Raw genomic sequence first — 20050 nt, forward strand, 5'->3', positions numbered from 1 at the left:
GCCTTGGAATGGAATTAGAGGCGGCTTTTTCCGCCATCCAATCATCATTATCGTCGTCATCGAGTCGAGTGTAAAATGTAATTTATAGATACTAAGAACTCTGGCCAACAGGTTGCCAACTGGTTTTCAAATACGCTTATAAAACCCACCCAAGAATTACAATAACGATGGAAAAAAGAGCCCCAAAGCGGAAGCGAGCACTACAAATTTCATTTACAAACAGTCCTTGAAGAGCCCAGCGCCGACCAACAGATATACAGGTGCAACTGGACAGGTGAGTTCCAATTAGCACATTACATGGAAGGAAAATCTAGCCGGCGAGGGCGAGGAGGCAGCTCGTCTTGACTTCGATATTGAAATGAAGAGGCGCTTCGCATAAATCGCATAAATATGTTAATTAGTCAAGTGCCGCACGAAGCGAACGTAAACATTCTGCGCTGTTCGCTTGAATTTGTTTAGAATTAATTTCAGCTTCATTTGATTTGCATAAATTGTATGAATGTTTAATGGACTTGTTTGCCGCACAGCCAAAAGCAAGCGAAATAATAAAAAAAAGGCAAAAAAACGCTCTTCGAAACGGCAGAAAGTAAAAGTTAATTATCGCATAAGACTAGAATCGTCAATTGGGTATCATCTAGAATTGGGTCAATGGAATCGGGGAATCGATGAATGAAAATGGAATTGCTTGCACAACGGCATTGATAAGACTTCAAATGGTTTAGTAATTTGAGGAGCTACAAATAATTACACAAACACACACTTCTTGTGCGCCACAATTGACCTCCGACACTCGGGCCGTGATTAAGTATACGCAGCGTGGCCGAGTCAGATTGTCTCAATTTCGTTGGAAATGGTTCACAAGAAGCTGGGCAAAGGAGAGATAAGCCAAGAGGGACAGAATTGAATTGAAAAAACTAGCGCTCATCGCTCGAAATACTAGTCTTTAAGTAAACCAAAAGCCAAAAGGCCCACGAAAACCATGATAAGTCGACACACAAAATTAATGCTGCCCAAGAATCGGATTCCAGCGACAGCGGAAGATTTCCACTCGGCAGACTGATTAAATTTGTTTACTATGCGATGTCACTCCACGTTTGTGTCTTCTTGAACAGATGATGGCTATGCCAGTTCTGATTTGATGCCCTTTTCTAGCTCTTAAGTCGCATAATGACAGGGAAATTATTGGTCTTAGCTCCGTTTCTCATTCCCTCGATTTCTTATCGATGGAGGGCAAATTGAATTTGGTCTGCTGCTTATCTGTCTTTTGTTTAGCAATTCTCACTTATCGGGTATCTGACTACGAATCGGAATCTCTGGCAAAAGATATGGCGACTCTTGTGCCAAATATTTGTCAGATAACCATAAGAGGAACCATGGAGGAGGACGGCACCCAACCCAAAATCCAAAATACCAAGTACGTGCCAAGTGCCGAGTTTCTTTCGGAGCCGAGGAAGGGCACTTTCCCCTTTGGGTAGCAGAACTGCAGTGGATTTACGATGGTGCTGCGATTCAGGTCTCGTCGGGTTACGTGGGTTGTTTGGCTTGTTCTGTGTGTTTCACAGGGCGATAAAAATTAACTCGTCGAGCTGAGAACTTACGGGCGGCCCTCTAATCCACGTCTCAGGTTTACACGTGCCACCATTTCGCTGTCCATTTCTCGATGAGTGCGGCGTTATCAACGAAACCTGAGCGAAGCCCCGGTCACTTTTTAATTTCGGTTTACGGCGCCCAGTTCAATTGGTTCCACGCTCCTCGGACATGACTCAATGCGGACATTAATCATGCATCCAACCAAGTTTCGGTTAGTTGTGTTTTCAACTAACCAGTCGAACAAAGGGTGTTAGAATGCTTTTTGTTTCAGCATCGCTGAGCAGAGATTTAAGAGTCGCTTTTGCAGTGGAAAAAAAAGCAACCGCAAAACAACAATAAAGAAACCAAACGAAAATTACTTTTCTACTAATTGCAACTCTGGAACTGCTGAGGTCATCAGGTGGATTGTGAGTACATAGAGCGACCGGGGGGCAGATCATTTGGCCAACAGTTCAAAACAATGCACAGGAAATTCGCATTTACCCAGTGCCGAGAGAAAAGCCAACAATAAACCAACAAAAACTGCCATGCAACATCAACATTTTCCTTTTGCCATTGTGGAGCGGTATTTGCACAAAGCCTTGGATTGAATAATGATGCCGGCGGGATCAGAGGCAAACGGAGAAGGAATAGCTTATTTCCAGATTGAAATTCTCTTGCTGGCAAAAATTTTGATACGCTTAGGGACTTAGCAAGTGATATATATAGGCAACTAGGATAGTATGGGCACTTTGTTCATTTTATTAAAACATTCCGTCTTTTTTTAAGAAACAAATTGCTCGTTTGGTTCACTTAACTCGTACAGGAATTTTCTAAATTAAATCAAATTAAATATAAATTAAACCCACAATTCTTAAGCACGGCAGAGCTCTTCCGTGATTTTTCCAGCACTTGCCTGCGAGTTGAACCCCTAATCACTGCCCTTCGCCCAAATTGCAGCAGCATCATTTCAGCGCTGGGTTGCCAATTGAAGCGGCGGCAAGCAAACTCTATTGCATAACACCTGACAAATGCAATTCAGGCAAAATGCTTCGACGATGCCGATGATGATGGCCTCAAGTGAAAAACACTCACGCAAACACGCGACGCACTTTGAGCTCTGAATTGGGGGATTGGGTATTGGGTGCTTGGTATTTTGTATTGGGCATTGGGTGGCTCCATTCCAATGGGCACTTTAATAAAGTGCAGTCCAAATTGTGGGCCATCCGTTGGTGGCAGCGCTGCTTTCGTCGGCTTTGTTGTTGCTGTCGGTGGTGCTGATGCGGCGGTGCTGCAGTTGCAGCCACCGTGGCGTCAATTATCGCCGCTGTACGCAAAGTGGGGCAGGCAAATAATAAAAACGCGCCCAAACGCAGTCGTCAGGCTCAAAGCACTTCATTGTCAAATGAGCTTAAACACCACGCCCCTCGGCCCCAATACCGCCCCCTTAACACCGACTCCTCGACCCTCATCCACCCGACCCGCCAGCCGATCCTCCTCAGCCCCATCTCGATTTCATTTGTGCAGCACTCTTTGCTGCGTTTTCGTTTTCATTTCATTTCAGCATCTCAATGTTTTGATACCCTATCATTTCTCTTTATTATGCGGTTAAAATTCTTTATAACTTAATTATGAAGCACTTTCTTAATATATTGTTATTTTAATCGAAGTATTTTCATTGGTATTTTATGAATAATTTTATGTTTTAATTTTATTGGACTGATTTTTCAAAATGCATTTTAATGTGCACCTGTGCAAGCCACACTTTTAATCTCATACATAAATATATTAAATCAAGTTTATATCTTCATTAAATGCAATTTTCATAATACATCATACATTGCACTTACAGGGTATATAATGGCTTTAACTGAAAAAACACCTCTGCCTGGCTTCTTTTTTATGTTTTTCTGCAGTTTTGTTCGCCGTTTTCACGCCTCACTTGCCACCTTGTTTGCCTCGTTCGCTGATTTGCTGATTGATGGCGACGTCTGCAATTGAGACGGCAACTGCGACTCCGACTGCGAATGCGACTGGAACTGAGACTGCGGCTGGAACTTCGGTTCCGTCTCCGCGCAGGTGTCGCCGCCTAATTAAATGAAGGCAACGCTCACGCATGCGTAACCTGCAAACACTCCCTGGCCCATTACCCTGCACCGCCCCGCCCCCCTGGGAGCGCCGCCCTTCGCACTTGCATTGTTAAGAAAATGGGTCAATATGCAATTATTGCATTTATTTTTTTTTTATATTTTCTTTGCAAAGCACCGGGGGCTCAGCTTCGTTTGCGTCACATGTGGAGAGTTGAGAGGCGAGTTCGCAATAATCATAATATGGCTACTTCACTTGGCAAAGCAATCAACCCGAGGCCTCCGAGGTGTTGATTTTGTTAATATTTCACCTCCTACCCAGATGCCCCTCCAGTGTTCCCTGTGTTCTCTGTCCAGCGCTCCCGATTCGCGGAACTTGGAGTGGAGCCAATGCATCGATGGATGTGCAACAGCACCCAGTTCTTTGGGTTAATGAAGCGACGCCAAAGTTGGTTTGCTCTGCTCCAATTTCGAGGGTGATGGAAAAACACTTTAAAGGAAACCTAAATTGATTTTGAGAAGTAGACGATAAACTTGCAGAGAAAAACTATCATACCGAATTTTGGGGACATGCATGAAGTGAAATTTAATTAAGTATGTATCTATGCATGTATATGTATAGCTTTCAGAAATATGTCTAAATTTTAAGCAATGTTTACCCTAAAATAAGCACCCCTCCTAAATACAATACCTTTTGGACCACGCCCACTAAATTAGCCCTTGTTTGAAAAGCGACATGAGGGTCCTTCTAGGCACCAAATGCTTCGCGAACCTCGTAAGTTCCTCGGATCTCCAGATATTTTGAAACATTTCATCTAAATGTTATCATTGTTAGTGTAAGCACCGGATACGATGGCATCACAAGAGCAAGTCATATCTACCGCCACAGCAGCTCTACGATGTAGCAAAGAAAGTCGTCAGAGCCCACCGATTAGCATTTTCCTTCCGATTTTTATCAAGCAAAGGAAAATCACCGGAAACGCCAACTTTGGATATAATTTGCCGGGTACTAGCGTCAGCAAAAAACTACGGTGAAAGCTCTGGCAAGCCGAAAGAGCCATTAAAATTTGAATCCGTGGGTCAGACATCTTCTCGTTCCAGCAGCCAGGCATCGACGACAAATCCACTTCATATAAAAGGGGAAAGCCCAAAGCAGCCATCAAAAGGTCAATTTGAACCGGAAATAGTTATCTTAAAAACCCCGGAAATCTTCAACTGTAAGAACTGTTATGAAAACAGTCCAGAGATAATGATTGTGAACTGTAAAAATTGCATTGAAGATGGCCATAGTCAATCTACAGAATCAGTTATGGGAAAGGCCACATCACTACTACATGAAAACAGTGCAACTCAATTATCAAGTGTTTTAAAAAAGGAGCCCTCAACATCCGCATCCAAACCATCGGTTAGCCAATCTCTACCATCTGTTGCTCCAAAAAAACCCGACGAGTCACCAAGTTCTACATCTCTTAAAGAAAGATTTTCCATGCCGCAAAAATCAGCATTTCCGATGGGTAGAAATCCCTGTTTTGACGGCAAAAAAGATAAAAAATCGAAATGTCCGCCACCCAAACCCAAGCCGTGCTCATCATCGAAAGATGATCACAAACCGCCAGTTAAAAAAGGGTCCCCTTCAAAATCTAAGTCAAAAGATCCACCTAAAACAGTTGATTCTACTGCACCACGTGCACAGAAAAAGGAAAATGCTTCCGCAAAGCCAAAGATCGCGAGCCCACCTCCAAATAAAACCCAAACAGATAAATCACATGAAAATCCAAAGGTTGGTTTTAATATGCCGTCGAATTCGGCTTTTCCATTGGGTAGGAACCCTTGCGTTGATGGTAAGAATGATAAAAAAGTATCTAAATGTGCGGCAACGGATTCCAAGCCACAACAAAAAGCCAAGAAAGACGATAAGCTGAAAGTTGCGGCTAAAAGTGAATGTAGGCTAGAAAAGAAAAAGGAATCTTGCCGAAGTGCATCTGTGAGTGAGAAAGCAGCTACTGTTCCAAGTGGTTCACCTAAACCTCCAGAAGGCATTGCACCAAAAGCCGAACCTCGAAAGAAAAAGTCAATGAGGCAGGGTGTTGTCAAGCCAAAAGAGACTCCAGCTAAACCAATGAGTCAGAAGTCAGCTTCTAAGGCTATTAAGCAACCAAAAGACGAAGGGCTACCACCGGTGTCAACTTCCCGGTTTTCCATGCCGCTTATGATGGCATTTCCCATTGGAAGAAATCCTTGCCGGGATGGGCCAAGGGGATCATCCAAAAAAGAAGAAAGTGCTTGCGGTAAAAAGGTAGTCAACGATTGCCATTCAACATCGGATATCTGTCAATCTAAGAAGAATAGATCGAATGCCGCGGATTCAGAAAGAACTTCAAGCTCATTGAAAAGTGTTTCGCAAAAAGATTTTAAACAATCAGATGCAACAACGTCTGTAGAATCTCACAGCTCTCCAAAGTCGAAGGCTTCCACCCAAACTTCGCCACCGGTCAAGGAAATCAGTATGTCTGCTCTTCCTGCCCCCAAAGATCCAAGCATCTCAACAGCTAAAGCACCATTGCCACCAAATAAGGAAACCAAGGCACCTCCAGCTCCACAGCCTTCGCCTTCACCTTCTAATAAGGAAATCAAATCTAAGCCACTTTCAAAGCCCCAATATTCCAAAAGATCGAATTGCGAAGTAAAAACCCAATGTGCTGAAAAACCGCAAAAAGTTCCAAAGACATGCAAAAAATCGGAAATTCGTCACCTAGCCGATGCCAATAATGATCCGAATAAGAAACCCGAACTAAAAAAGTTTCCAGCTCTTCCGTTAAAGCAAAGCATCGCCAGTTATATAAGCAGTATTGAACCATTTCTTACTGAGGAGGAACTCAAAGTGGAACAGAAGGTGGCCAAGAAGTTTGTGGACAACGAGGGTGCGAAACTCCAGGAGCTTCTCGAGGAAGAAGCCGAGTGTACGGACAACTGGCTAACTCCCAGATGGACACGTTCCGCATATTTGACCTATCAGGCTCCGCTGACCGTCTTTTCCAGTCCGGGTCTCTCCTTTCCCATTCAAGAGTTCAAAGATACCAATGATTTTCTTAACTTCACCGCTAAAGCTATCTACGGTATGTGCGAATTCAAACAGCTAGTCGACCAACACAAAATTCCAGTGGTTAAGATGGGTAAAAACTGTCTGGACAACAGCCAGTTTGGTAAAATCTTTGGCACGGTTCGTAAGCCAGGTCGATTCTGCGATACCATCGAACAGTATAATGATGCCGATTATATTGTGGTTGTATATAATAATAATGTGAGTACTAAGAAAGTTATCATTAGAAAGTAAGATTGAATATTCTATAATTATTTCGTTGTCTCCTTTGCAGTACTTTAAGTTGCCAATTTACTCTCAAGGTGGAACTTTGTTGCATGCTCATACACTGAGAGATGCGTTGCAGGATATACTTGACTGTCCCATTAAAGTGGGCAAACACTTTGGTCTTTTGACTCACGACAATAGAAGCAACTGGGCAGAGGCATATACAGTACTATGTCGTCATCACGGAAATGCAGATACCGTGGAGACCATTGAGCAGTCCCTGTTCGTGGTCTGTCTGGACAACTGTGTACCCACGCCGAAGGGCGAGGAGCGGATTGTCCAGGCCCATCAGCTCCTGCACGGTGGTGGAGTGCGTCAGAATAGCGCCAATCGTTGGATGGACAAAACCATTCAGCTGATAGTCAATCCAAATGGTTTGGCCGGATTTTGCTACGAACATTCGCCCGCGGATTGCCAGCCACTTGCCATGCTGATGGATTTTGTGCAGCTGAAAGTGTAAGTACATCTATAAAACCTATTTTAATTTAATGCTAAATGAATCTTGTATTTTAGCACTGAGGCAAACTATGGCTGCGATGGCTGTGAGGCGGACAAAAAGGTCACATCCACGCTGTTAAAATTTCAACCTATCAATGAGTGCATCAATTTGTGGTTGTGTCAGGCAAGGCGAAATATTCAGCGGATCGTCAGCCAGCTGCAGATGAATGTGATCAATTTCGAGTGCTACGGCAAGTGCTTCATCAAGGCGCAGGGTCTGAATCCGGATAGCTACATCCAGATGGCCCTGAGTCTGGCCTACTACACCATGCACGGAAAAATACCCGCACAGTACGAGTCCGCTCACTTAAGGATTTTCACTGAGGGTCGCACCGAGACCATAAGATCCACGTCCAATGAATCCAAGACCTTCCTCCTGGCCATGCAATCGGAGAAGGCGTCAATGAGCGAGAAGCTGGCAGCGCTTCAAAAGGCCGTGGATGCCCACGAAAAGTTGATCAAAGAGGCCATTAATGGCCAGGGTATCGATCGGCATTTGTTTGGCCTGCAGGAGATGGCACTGGAAAAGGGAATGCCAATACCGGAATTCTTTCGGTCCAAGGGTTACGTCCGATCGGTGACCTTCCAGCTCTTCACCTCCCAGGTGGCCACCTCCAACGAAGGATTCATGGCATACGGACCTCTTCTATCCGACGGATATGGTGTCTGCTACAATCCAAAGGAACGTAAGATCACCTTTGCCATCTCCGCTTGGAAAAGTTGCAAAGAAATCAACACCATACGATTTGCCGAAGCCATCAAGAAGTCCCTAAACGAAATGAGAAAACTAATCCTGCTCACAGGAGGTGATCATGCGGGCGAGCATCCATGTAAATGCGAAAAAGTGCTGGTCTAGAAGGGAATACCCTATAGATTTCTGTTTGGATACCCTCATGTGTAACGTTTTAAAACAAGGCAAATATACACTCGTGTCATATTTTCAGTTGCATTAAACAAACCACTTTAGCTGAGTTTGGGTTCAGGGTCGTTGAAATAACGAACGCATATTACTCACCCCAAAACCATGCTCACCTTTGACAAAAAAGAAAAAACTGGAGACGCGTGAAATTCTCTTCGAGAATATTAGCCTGAGTCAGAGGAGAAAAGAGTGTGCAGCCAACTCAGATCATTCGACATCGCCCACGGGGCTTCTTAATTAAACAAAAACAGTTCGGGAAAGAGTAAGTAAGCTTGGGTGATTCAGTTTTTGGGTGTAATTGAACAGTAGACTTAGCTATATTGTAAATATTTCATTAGTGTAAAGTAGTCAAGTACTTAATAGTTAAATGTGGATCCCAATGCACCACTGACCCACTTCCATCATGAATGCGGCGCCTTCTTCTCCAGGGGGCAAAAAGTCTGCCATTATCATCTCATATCTGCCAGTTCTTATGCAACATTTGCAGATGCAATTCTTTTGAGTTTGCTCTCGGTTCTCCGCTCTTTGACGGTTGCAATTTTATTGCTAAATTAAGTAATTGGTACAAGAAGCCGCCATCTCTTCAACCCCCACCTCTCTCAGGCAATCTAAATGCACTGCTGTGTTTGCCGCGTATCTGCAGAAGTATCTGAGTATGTGTATCTATTATACCGTCGCATCTGAGCATTGCATTGCTCTCTTCTATTCGATTCTTTGGTATTTCACTTCTGCTTTCCATTGTGAATGTGATATGCAGATGCAGATACATGCAGATTGCAATAGAGTCCACGAAAAGCCTGAAAGAGAGAGTCGAAGAATACACATGCTCAAAGCAGTGCAGCTGTATCTGCATCTGTGAGGTACATCGCTATATATATCTCTAAGAATGATCATTCCAGCGAATTGCGACTTATTTTCATGCGAATCCCTAGCACTGCATTGCTGTCATTAGCCAAATTTCAGGCATTCTAATTGGATCACTCCATTTCGTCTCACTTCAATTCACTTCACTTAAACTCAAATCGCTTAAAACAAATTATAAAGTGTACTTGAAAATGCTGTACATATGGGAATCTATTTTCAATACTAATAATACTATAGTATAATGATTGAATTTTTAATATCATTTTTACCTCAAAATAACAGTAATGAAAAGCCTTAGAAGTTCGAAGTTAAAACTCCATTTAAGCAATTAAATATTTTCCAAATACGAGTAGCTGATATACCTGATAAACCGAATTTAGTTGACTTTGCCAAACTCAGCGTGTGAATCACACGCCTTTCGGCGCAGTTCGGCGGTGGGCGTGGTCCGGCGGTCAGCCCTCCTCTCACGTGCTGCTCGTCATCGCCGGCCACAATCTGATCTCATTTTAATCACAGCTAATGAATGTCAACACTAATTGCCACTTGAGTGCCAACACTCAGTGGAGCTGGCAGGGCTGGGGGAGGGGGGTTGTGTGTGGACCCAAAGGGGTGGACCCCAAAAAGTGATCTCAAACAAAACAAAGTTAACAAGCAGCAAACGAAAAAAAAGACTCAAACAAAAGGCAAACAAAACTGCGAAAGCCTAATTACTGGTTGTTATAACTATATGGGGCACAAACCTCTCCTTTTTCGCTGCGTTGGGAGGGGGGAAAAGAGTTGAAGGGCGGAGGAGTGCGTCACTTAAACGACTTAATATTTACAAAAATTTACACAAATTAATTAACCAATTAGGTGAACGTAGAGCAGACATGTTTGGTCATTAATCATGGAGTGTTTTCTATGACCAACCACAAAGTCCCCTCAAGCTAATGAAGTGGTAAAAACTCAATTCAGAGACGCTTTAATGGGTTTATTCAAGAGTGATAGATGGATTAATCGATCTTTGGAATTGTCAAAGCCCTAAGCAGTATTTAACCCTATTAACCGTTTGGCACTTAATAGGATCTTTGATATTATAAACATATTCTTTATTGGTTTTTTCCAATGTGAGATTTGTGTATAGCTAACAAATTAGTAAAGGTAATAAGATTGAATGGGTCTCCCTATTGGATTAAATTGAATTCTTTGGTAGCAAAACATTTTAAAGTTGTAACTTTTGCATTAATTAAACCAATAATATCCTAATTCCATGATTGCACATGCAAGCAGATGGAATCAGGCTTATTCGCCGGCCACATGGCGTATGAGTAATCAGCGCACCGCCTTAGCCATTTATGGAGCCCCTGCAGCATCGATCTTGACTTGGCTCTAAAACCGCCTCTTGGACAACGAATTCGATTCAACGATTGACTGTTTGTTTGTTTGTTTGTTCGTTCGGTTGTTTGCTTGGCGTGGCTCTCAGCTGCGATTCCGATTTCGAGCTCGTTCCGTGGCCATTTGGTGCCATGTCATGCTCCGCGCTGCAGTTAGCCAGCTTTTGAGGATAGCCTGCGACCAAGTTGGGGTCGCAATTCTTTATTTGTATTCCGAGTAATTGTCGTCGCTGCTGTCGCGATGATGTCATCCGGCAGGTAGATATAGGTGCCAAAAGGTGACTTTTTGCAGCAGTCATCGTGGCGAGCTGCTTGTCGTTGATGGATTCGTTGTGGCGAATCTCGGATTGGATTGGATGGATTGGTTTGAATCCGATTGAATTGGCCAGAGTAGGTGCTCTTGTCTTGGCCGCTTGCTGCGCATTTTGACCAATTTTAGCCAAAACTCAATTAGTCTTAACTGATGTTTCGTTTGTGCTGTTTATAGAACTCTGAGAAAACAAGGAGCGGGGGCTTATGGGTGCTTTCTGATATCATTGGGGTCAAGGACAGGGTTCAGCCAGCAAATCCCAGCACACAGATCTCAAAATCGTGGCTGCTGCTGCGCAATTCAAAGAAAGCCGTGCACATAAATTCAGTTGGCTAAATGTGCACATACATTTGAGTATACAGCATTCTGAGCTGGCTTCGATTCGGCGTCTTTAATTAGCACTGAAATTAAACTTTTTTTTCGGCCTGAGCTTTTTTCCTTTCATTTGTCGCATTACCTGAGACTCCATTTATCCAACTCTCGAAATCCCAGTTCGTTTGAGTGTCCCGAAATTCCAGTTCCCAAGGGGCTTCCGCCGATCGACCGACTAATTCTTCTTTAAACAAACCGAGAAGAACCGAAAAATGAGCAGCAGCAGCTCAAAAAAAAATAAGTAAGTTCAGAAATCTTCATAAACACGCTAACAAAAAGTTCTTTTGCCAGCGACCTTGGGACTTTCAGTTCATCTGCTTTGCGTGCTTCATTTTATGGACTCGCCCCCCATTTTATTTTATTTTATTTATTAATTCGTAATGCCATTTTACGTCTGGCCATTTGGATGTCATAAAAAGTTTTGGTTCAGTTTCAAATTTCTTTGAATTCGTTCGCTTTGATTCGCGAGAGGAGTATGCATATGTAAAAAGAACGATGCCCCAAAAGAATCTTTAGAATGCAAGTAGCAGAAGCGATACCATTTGCTCTGTAGTATCTGCCAAAGTTGCACAACCCACACTCGCATTCTGAGTACTTGCTTTGCTCGCCGCCTGGCCTCTTTGACTTCAATTCCTTTTGTATATTTACATTATTTTGGTTTTTGCCTCGAATCCGCATTCAGCATACGCCCTGTTGCCCTCGCCACTCCGCCAATTGCATCTGCAAAACACATTCGCCATGGAAGGCAAAAGTAGAATACCAAAGAAGAGCACAGAGCGCGCTTCTCATTGTGTGCCGCCCCGCGATGCCCAGATGCAGATACGAGGCCGCCAGCGGTCTAATAGATACAGATACTCGGCCACAGATACCCAGATACTCGCACAAAGGCAAACATAGCTGAACATTTAGATTGCAGAATCCACAGCGAATGCAGGGCAGCCGGAGGGAAGGGCGGGGCGGATGGGATACGGAGGCGGAGGCGGCTTCTTGTACCAATTACTTAATTTAGCAATAAAATTGCAGCCGGCAAAGAGCAGAGAACCGAGAACCGAGAAAGCGAGAGCAAACTCAAAAGAATTGCATCTGCAAATGTTGCATAAGAAGTGGCGGCGCAAATATGAGTTGATAATGGAGGAATATGTGGGGGGAGCGGTGCAAGGCAGTTTGACTTTTTGCCCCCTGGAGAAGAAGGCGCCGCATTCATGATGATGGAAGTGGGTCAGTGGTGCATCGAATAGAGGGAACACTATGGTTATGATTAAGAACTATTTGCTATGTGTTTCCAATCAAGCGCAGAATCTATTTTAGTAACTTTTCTTTCGCACAAATATATATATATGAAATGTTTAAGAATAATTGAATATAAGTAGTTATTATTACTTGTTCTTTACAATTAGTATTTATTGCAAGCATAACTCATCTTTTTCTATTCTAAGTGCTTAGAATCATTCATTTCCATTGCATATTAAGTTTGAATAATACGATATTTTAATGATTATTATAAATGCATCATTAGTACCTTCTTCTCCTAGCTTTTAAGTGTAAGAAGCCGATCTCTTCAGCTGGGCAACAGATTCCGATGAAGTGCATTAGCCAACTACGAAGTTATCCCTAGTTACCCAAGCATTTTGCCTCCATTGTTCGAATACATGCAGTATGGGTATGATTTAGTGCCACCGCCGACTTGGCTGAGTTATTAATTAGCGAGCTGAGTAAGTGAGCAGCCCACCTTTCCCCGATTGCGTTCTCGGATGAGCTGGACTGCCTGCACTTGACTGATCTCCGACCCCCGTCCGAGCCCCAGGTTCTCTTAGTCATTCTCAAACTCACGATCGTTTTTGGGGCCTTGTCAAAGGTGAGTAATAAGCGGGAGATCGTATATGGCTCGTTGGATGTTTCCACAGAAATTCGCCAAGTTTCACGGCAAATGCTCACCTTGAACTTGGCCAGACAAGCGAGCAGAGAGATGTTAGTTAGCTATATGAATTTGAGTTTTCCTATCTATTGCCCCCTCGGGTTTGCAGTTGCATCGCGCTGCTCAGCGAAGCTTAAAATATTTAAATGCTAAGCTACGTTTTTCATTTTTTTTCCATTTTTTTTTAATTTTTTGTGGCGGCTAAACAAATATGAATGCGAAATTTGTTTGGCGTTGCGGCTCACCCACGAACTGGTCATGACAATGCCGATGACGGTTTTGTTGGCCTGGCCAAAAAGCAGAACCACCACAAAGTAATTACGTCGAAGAGCGAGAAAGATAGAGAGAAAGAGAGAGAGCTACGGCAGGTTATGCAAGTTCAAGGCTAAAAACTCTGCATTAATTATAATTATTTTTGCATTTGTTAAACGCAGAGGGGCAACAACGACAACAACAATAATCATCGAGCTGCCTGTGTTAATTGTCTGGGCGAATGCAAAAGAGGAAAAACAGGTAAATGCAGAATTTGTTTTGCTCGAATGTGGTAATTAATTGTGGCCAACAATCGATGGCAGAATCCCCCAGCCACGGGGGTTAATGCCATTCAAAAGAATCGAACCCCCAAGATCAGTAAATTACCTCAAGATTGAGTTTTTATTACCTTGTAATACAGAGAGTATGATTAAAAGAAATACAAACAGACATTATTTAAAGACGTAGAAATTAAATAAACAAGACTAGGGGATTTCCACAAAACTTAACTTAAAAGAAGAATTGCAAGTCTTTTATAGAAAGTACAGAGCGAAGAACAATAGATATTATCAGCAAAGTATTTGGCACACTGCCATGTATATCTCATATCATTTGCAGAGATTTGGGATACCCGATAAGCGAGTAAACAAAAGGCTGATAAGCAGCAGTCCAAATTCAATTTGCCCCCCATCGATGAGAAAACGAGGGGACACAAAACCGAAGGGTGACTTAAGCCAGCGATTGCTCTGCCATTATGGGTCTTAAGAGCTAGAACAGGCCATAAAGTAAGCTGCTGGAGGAGGGGATGCCACCCATCTCCATTCTCCATTCAGCCATCCATCCATTTAGTGAGACACAGACACAGAGTGACATAATAAATAAATTTAATCAGTTGGCTGCGTAAAAGCTCTGCTGAATGGAAACCCAATCCGAATCCGATTCCGTGGCAGACTTAACTTCTAGTGTCTTTAACTTTGGGATTTACTTTAAGATTGCCGCCGTCTGTGTCATCAGTTCATATTTCGAGTGCTTAGCGCTCATTTCTTTCAATTCCGCCCTTTTTATGACCTCCACCACTGGCATCTCCTCAACTGGCTGGCTTATCTCATTGGAAGCCCCGATTCTCATTCCGTTCTTGTCGTTGGGCGTCGAGACAATGTGGCCTTGCCCACGTGGCGTATGCGTAATCAAGTTCTTAAATCCGACTCAAAGGGCAATTGTGTTGTGACACCCAACAAGTTTTCATAGCCGGCAGCTAACATACTTTTCAAATTATTTCACGTACATCATTACGTACTTCAGTTTTAATGGCATTATAACCACATTCTATTTAGCGCGACTCGTCGTGCGAGCTTTCCATGATTTTTCTCCTTTTCGGAAATTTACATCCTTTCGGCTATTTGAGTGTTTATTTATGAGGATTAAAGCGGCAATTAAAACTCTGATTATATGCGTTAAATGTGGCTGAGAAAACTCTGGGTCTTTAATAAAGTGTGTGGAAAATGGGGTGAATTTAATAAGGGAAACGTTTAAATATAATTGAAAATTTTAAAATGAGAAACCTGCTGCTCGTCCTGCGGCAAAAACGCAAAAACAATTTTGCGGTTTCCATTATTTACACCTCGAATTCGCTGTTGTAATTGTTATTTTAACGGGGTAAATAATTAGCAAAAGCAATCATTTAAATTTAAGTCAAAATTTAAACGTAAAATTGTTTAATTATACGAATACAGTCGTTACTGTGTGCCAAGAGAATTTGCATAGTAATTGATTGCATTGCAATCGAAATAATTGATTGTTCTGCTCGATGTTTGTTTTTGATTGATTCGCCGAGATAGAAATTACGCTTTAATGTGGGTAATTAAATTTAGATCTGTTGTATGTTTAGAAACAAATATATTCTATTATTTCATTTTGTTAAAAGGGCTGAAACAAATATAACTATTTTCGGAGCTAAGTTTGCTTAGGTCTTACGCAACATTTTCCTCTGATTAGCACTGTTTAAAATGTATTCATGATGCGGAAATCGATTTAATTTCTCTCGATAGCCTTCGCTTAGTTATAGTTATGTATAACTGGTTAACGCTATGCTGAAGACTGAAATTCGGCTATTAACACAGAACGTTGGTTCAAACATAAAATCGCATAAATATGCTAATTTCTTTTTGTTTTCGTTTTCATCGTAATGGTATTCTAAGCTCAAAATAGGTTTCGTTTTTTTTTCTACTTATTATTCACCTAATTAGCATAAGCTGTATGATTAAAGATATTTAGACAGGGGCGCTATTTTAAATCGACAGTAAAAGTGGTATTTTCTTAATGATGACATAGGCGAAACTGATTTGAAAATGGGTCAAGGCCCTTTGGATTTGCTAGAAAAAAAAAACAGCTAATAAAATAATTAAAAAGTTTGTTAAGTAATAAAATCGAAAGCATATAATGCTTAATTTTTCAAATTTTTTTTATTTAAATTGAGTATTTTAGCATCGTAACATTTATCCCATGTTTATAAACTGGAATCCACGAGCGCCTTCATTTGAGTCACCTGCGGATCTATCGATATCGAATCCAGAATTTCTCACCGCATCGTTGCCCCAATTATTTCTATCATTGCCACTGTTATCCAGTGATTCCAGTAGCTTCAGAGTCCTATCGACATCAGAACTGTGAACACTATCGCTCCAGTCCAGGTTACCACCTGAAGATCGTGTTCTTCCTCCTTCGCCACCGAGATTTATATTCTGAAATATACCCGATGCACCGATCGCGGTATAGATTAATCCAAACAGCACCAGCAGTCGGAGAATGGATTGCATTTTTCTTTCGATTAGCTCTGGCTACAGTTGACTGAATGTCAGTCGGCTCTTGAGCTTGGCTTTTATAGCCTTGCCCTGGGTTATCAGCAGCAGTTCTAAGTGGTTGGTTTATACACTTTTAGACTGAGGTGAGTGCGGGAAATTCCAGCGACACAGCTTACCACAATCTTAATTAATATACTAAACGAGCTATTAAATTCCATCTATGACTACTATTTTATGCGTACTTAAGATCGAAATTGCGATGGAGGCAACATTCATCGTCAAAAATGATTGATTTCAAGCCCACTCATTAAACTATATTGTAGTTTATTTCTTTAAGAACATTTTAAAATTCGAACTTTTATATAAAGCAAAAGCTATCTAAACAGTTTCTTTTATTTCACTTAATAGTTATTATTAAAGAACTAGTTTATTTACAGACAATAGGATAGCATGACTTAGCATTACAGCACTACTAATTATTGCAATATCAAGTAGCTGGTTCGGTGGTAATATCCATAGAATCCAAGGTCGTTTCATCGTAATCAAGACTTGGATAGTCGGTTGAGTTCTCATGAGCTGCATCGTACTCCTGCCAGCGTCTGACCAGCTCGTCCATCGCGTTCATGAACTCTTCGGCACTGTTGTATCCACTGCCAGATTCCTCCAACGCATCATCAGTACCTTCCGGGTCTTCAATAAGGTCGTGCGGATGGGCGGCAATTAGAGCCGCACAAATGATTCCGAGTAGGAGAAGAAATAATATGAAGCGGCTAGCCATGCTGATCAATACACTGCCGGCAACTGCATAGCTAAATGCAATTTCTTTCGTTTTTATATGGATCGTGTCGGTCGGTAGTAAGTTCAGTGGAATTCTGGAAAATCCAGTCTGGGCTAAGCCCAAGTGGCAGCCGCTTGGATTTCCTCATTCATATTTATGCGTTGGGCGGTACTAGAGTCCCCTCTGAATCATCGCAGACCCAGCAAGAGCAAGCATTGCGCATACGACACGTTGCCACTTGCGGATCAACAGTCATGCAAATAAGTCTATGATTAATTCCAAATAATTGCTGTGTCTGTTAAGAAAATTCTCGTCCATGCCAATCAACTGTCAGTGGCTAGAGTAGTGTCAGAAAATATACTCTAAATAAGGGAACATAAACTTAGCAAAGCCACTGTATTTCAGCTTTCCTTGTAGGCCGATGTGAGTGCTGCCGGCAACCCTTAAATGACTTGGTTGCCAGCATCGAGCACTTTACTCCGCTTCGTTGCCTCAATCCCTCGTTGGCTCCTCCGGCACTTTATTCAATTTTCCAAAGCGCGCGCACTCAGCTGCCAGTACAACCCCACTTTGTCACCCCAAAAAACGGGAGCCCATCCACGAAAAACCTGTGGTAAAAACATGCAATCTACTCACGAGGCTAATGCCCTTTTATGGCATTGGAGTGTGCCGCATCAGCAAAACGGTGCTGAATCGCTGCTGCTGTAGATGCAGCATTCAACCATCTAACCACCATGCGAACAACACCATTAGATGGGCCACCAGACTCGATTCACTGGGGCTGCAGCTCATTATCCTCCGGGGAAGCAGCCACCCGCCCATCCACCGAATAGCTGGTGGACTTGTCTGCAAATATGTCGCTCATTTGCATCGCCATCATTGGAGTCTAAGACTGCGCCATTGAAATCAGAGTAAGCTCTTACACGAATCGTTTTCAGTCATTTTCAAAACGTTTCAGAAAATTCTTCATGTAATACAAAAACTTTGCTAGCAACTGAAATAATAATACAAAATTTTTTTTAAATTATTTTAATATTGTCCAAATTCTATAAAGAATTTATATCTTAAAAAATTTCAAACTTTTGCTGTTGCTTTGGTATATTTTTGTCTATTTTTCAATAAGTCATTTAAAAATCCCCGCATACCAGCGGCGCAACAAATCAAAGTTGGTTTTGAGTTTTGTTCAGTGGTTTTTGAGACCACATGAATACCCACTTCTAGGTGTATAGAACCTTAGCAAGTGCCATTAAAAAAGATACAACTGAAATGGCCCAGGCACTCCGGCATAAAAGTACGACAGTCAGTCAAATTAACATTTCAGTCACACAATGACCTTCACCTAGAAGCCATCAAAGCGTACCCAAACGACGGCCCAGCCCTAGCCCCAAATCCCCAGCCCCAAAACCCCAAGCTCCACCGGAGACCAAAGCCAAAACCAAATCCAAAGCCAAAACCAACTTCAACGCAACGCGACCAAATAACATAAAAACCAAAGTCAATCAAAAAAAAGAGGAGGAAACTAAATATTTTTCAGCTAATGTCTAAATACCCTTTTCGATGTTTAGATTTCAATATCAATGATATTGAAGTTGTAAAAATAACTCGAATTTAATTGTTTACAAAAATTACATATAATATGAAATTTTCTTAATAAAAAACCCTTAAATTTAAGGGTATATTTTTCAGTGTTATAAAGCTCTTTTAAAAATCAAAGTACCCCTTGGAAGGGTACCACAAATATATGAAAAACGAGACAAAGTCAAAGCTGGCTTTTGCTCAGTCGGTCGCGTAATTTTGTTTTCGTAGCCACTTGATTAGCACGCTCTGAGCCATGTTTAAACGTGGGCTGTTTAGCCAAACGGCAGTCGATACACCCGACCTGGTCAAAAGCGTAGCGTCCAATACCAATATCGGCGAACAGAATTCAGCTAAAGACCGCACTAAAAGACTTTGACGCAAAAAACGTGCGAGTACGTGCCGCTGATTAGTAAAACAAACAAATTAAATTGGTCTCTACTTTATGCCCGATTTTCTTCTATTTTTTTGGCTTACGACTTTTGGCTAAGAGCTGCAGAAAAGAGCTATGTTGGCTCAAAGAGATTTATAAACTTTTCAAAGAGAAGCCAAGAGAAGTCAATAAAAGTTTTGGGTCTGCACGTGAAACAGATGTTATAGTTTTAAACAATATTTCCTTTTTAGTCTAAGAGTAAACGAATCAACTTTACTATCAGTTTTATAATTAAGTGTAACTATTAAAACATCATATTATTTAACTATAATTGCTGGTCTTTAATAGCCAGGTTAATGTAAAAAATTCCCATTTTCAATGCAGTGGTTCTTGTTCGTGATATTTATAATTCATATTTAAAAGATTAGCTCTTTTGACCATCAAGGTCCACCACAAATCGATTTGATCTTTGCGACTACTGGTCTTGGCTTATTTGCAGGCATGGTGGCACCTGCTACTTACTGGCCAACAGATCTATGAGTTAAAATGAATATTTATATAAGAATGGATTGCATTGTCATGAGTAGGCAAACGTCTCGCATTCTTGGCTTTATTACTTGGCCCGTGAAGGAGAAGGAGAGTCAGGTTTGTTAATCCATGCCGAATCAATATGCAGGTCGCGGCTTTGACTCAATTCTTATTTTGCCCGATACGTCATTATAAACCGCAGTGTTTTTGGTTGGCGAGGGGGGTTTACTTGGGCTAAGCCCATTACTGGACACCAGTTGGATAACTGCTGCCGATGCTGCTGATCTTACACCGTAAAAAATTAGAGGGCCCAATCAAAACAAGCAAAAATGGCTAAGAAAAGTCTAACAGAAATGTTAAAAAGTAAGGATTTTTAAGATATGAAAATATAATATTCCTAATTTTTTTTAAATATATATTTATCTTATAAATTACATAATATATTATCCGAATATACATACTAAAGTAG

At 41.7% G+C, this 20050-nt stretch overlaps 3 protein-coding genes across 3 annotated transcripts; 1 reads left to right on the forward strand and 2 right to left on the reverse strand.

The window, feature by feature from the left end:
- Nucleotides 1–4263: 4263 nt before the first annotated feature.
- On the forward strand, nt 4264–8458 carry LOC6732148 (choline O-acetyltransferase). The gene is made up of 4 exons (XM_002079244.4): nt 4264–4431; nt 4492–6957; nt 7031–7479; nt 7537–8458. The coding sequence occupies exons 1-4, from the start codon at nt 4393–4395 to the stop codon at nt 8375–8377; spliced, it is 3795 nt and encodes a 1264-aa protein (XP_002079280.1). The 5' UTR covers nt 4264–4392; the 3' UTR covers nt 8378–8458.
- Nucleotides 8459–15969: 7511 nt separating this feature from the next.
- On the reverse strand, nt 15970–16393 carry LOC6732149. Its single transcript, XM_002079245.4, has one exon. It carries the CDS (start codon nt 16340–16342, stop codon nt 16022–16024), a length of 321 nt encoding a protein of 106 aa, XP_002079281.1. The 5' UTR covers nt 16343–16393; the 3' UTR covers nt 15970–16021.
- A 290-nt stretch (nt 16394–16683) lies between these two features.
- LOC6732150 lies at nt 16684–17146 on the reverse strand. Its single transcript, XM_002079246.4, has one exon. It carries the CDS (start codon nt 17103–17105, stop codon nt 16815–16817), a length of 291 nt encoding a protein of 96 aa, XP_002079282.1. The 5' UTR covers nt 17106–17146; the 3' UTR covers nt 16684–16814.
- Between the last annotated feature and the right edge of the window lie 2904 nt (nt 17147–20050).

The sequence above is a fragment of the Drosophila simulans genome, chromosome 2L, assembly GCF_016746395.2.
Source record: "Drosophila simulans strain w501 chromosome 2L, Prin_Dsim_3.1, whole genome shotgun sequence".
Classification (NCBI taxonomy): Eukaryota; Metazoa; Arthropoda; class Insecta; order Diptera; family Drosophilidae; genus Drosophila; species Drosophila simulans.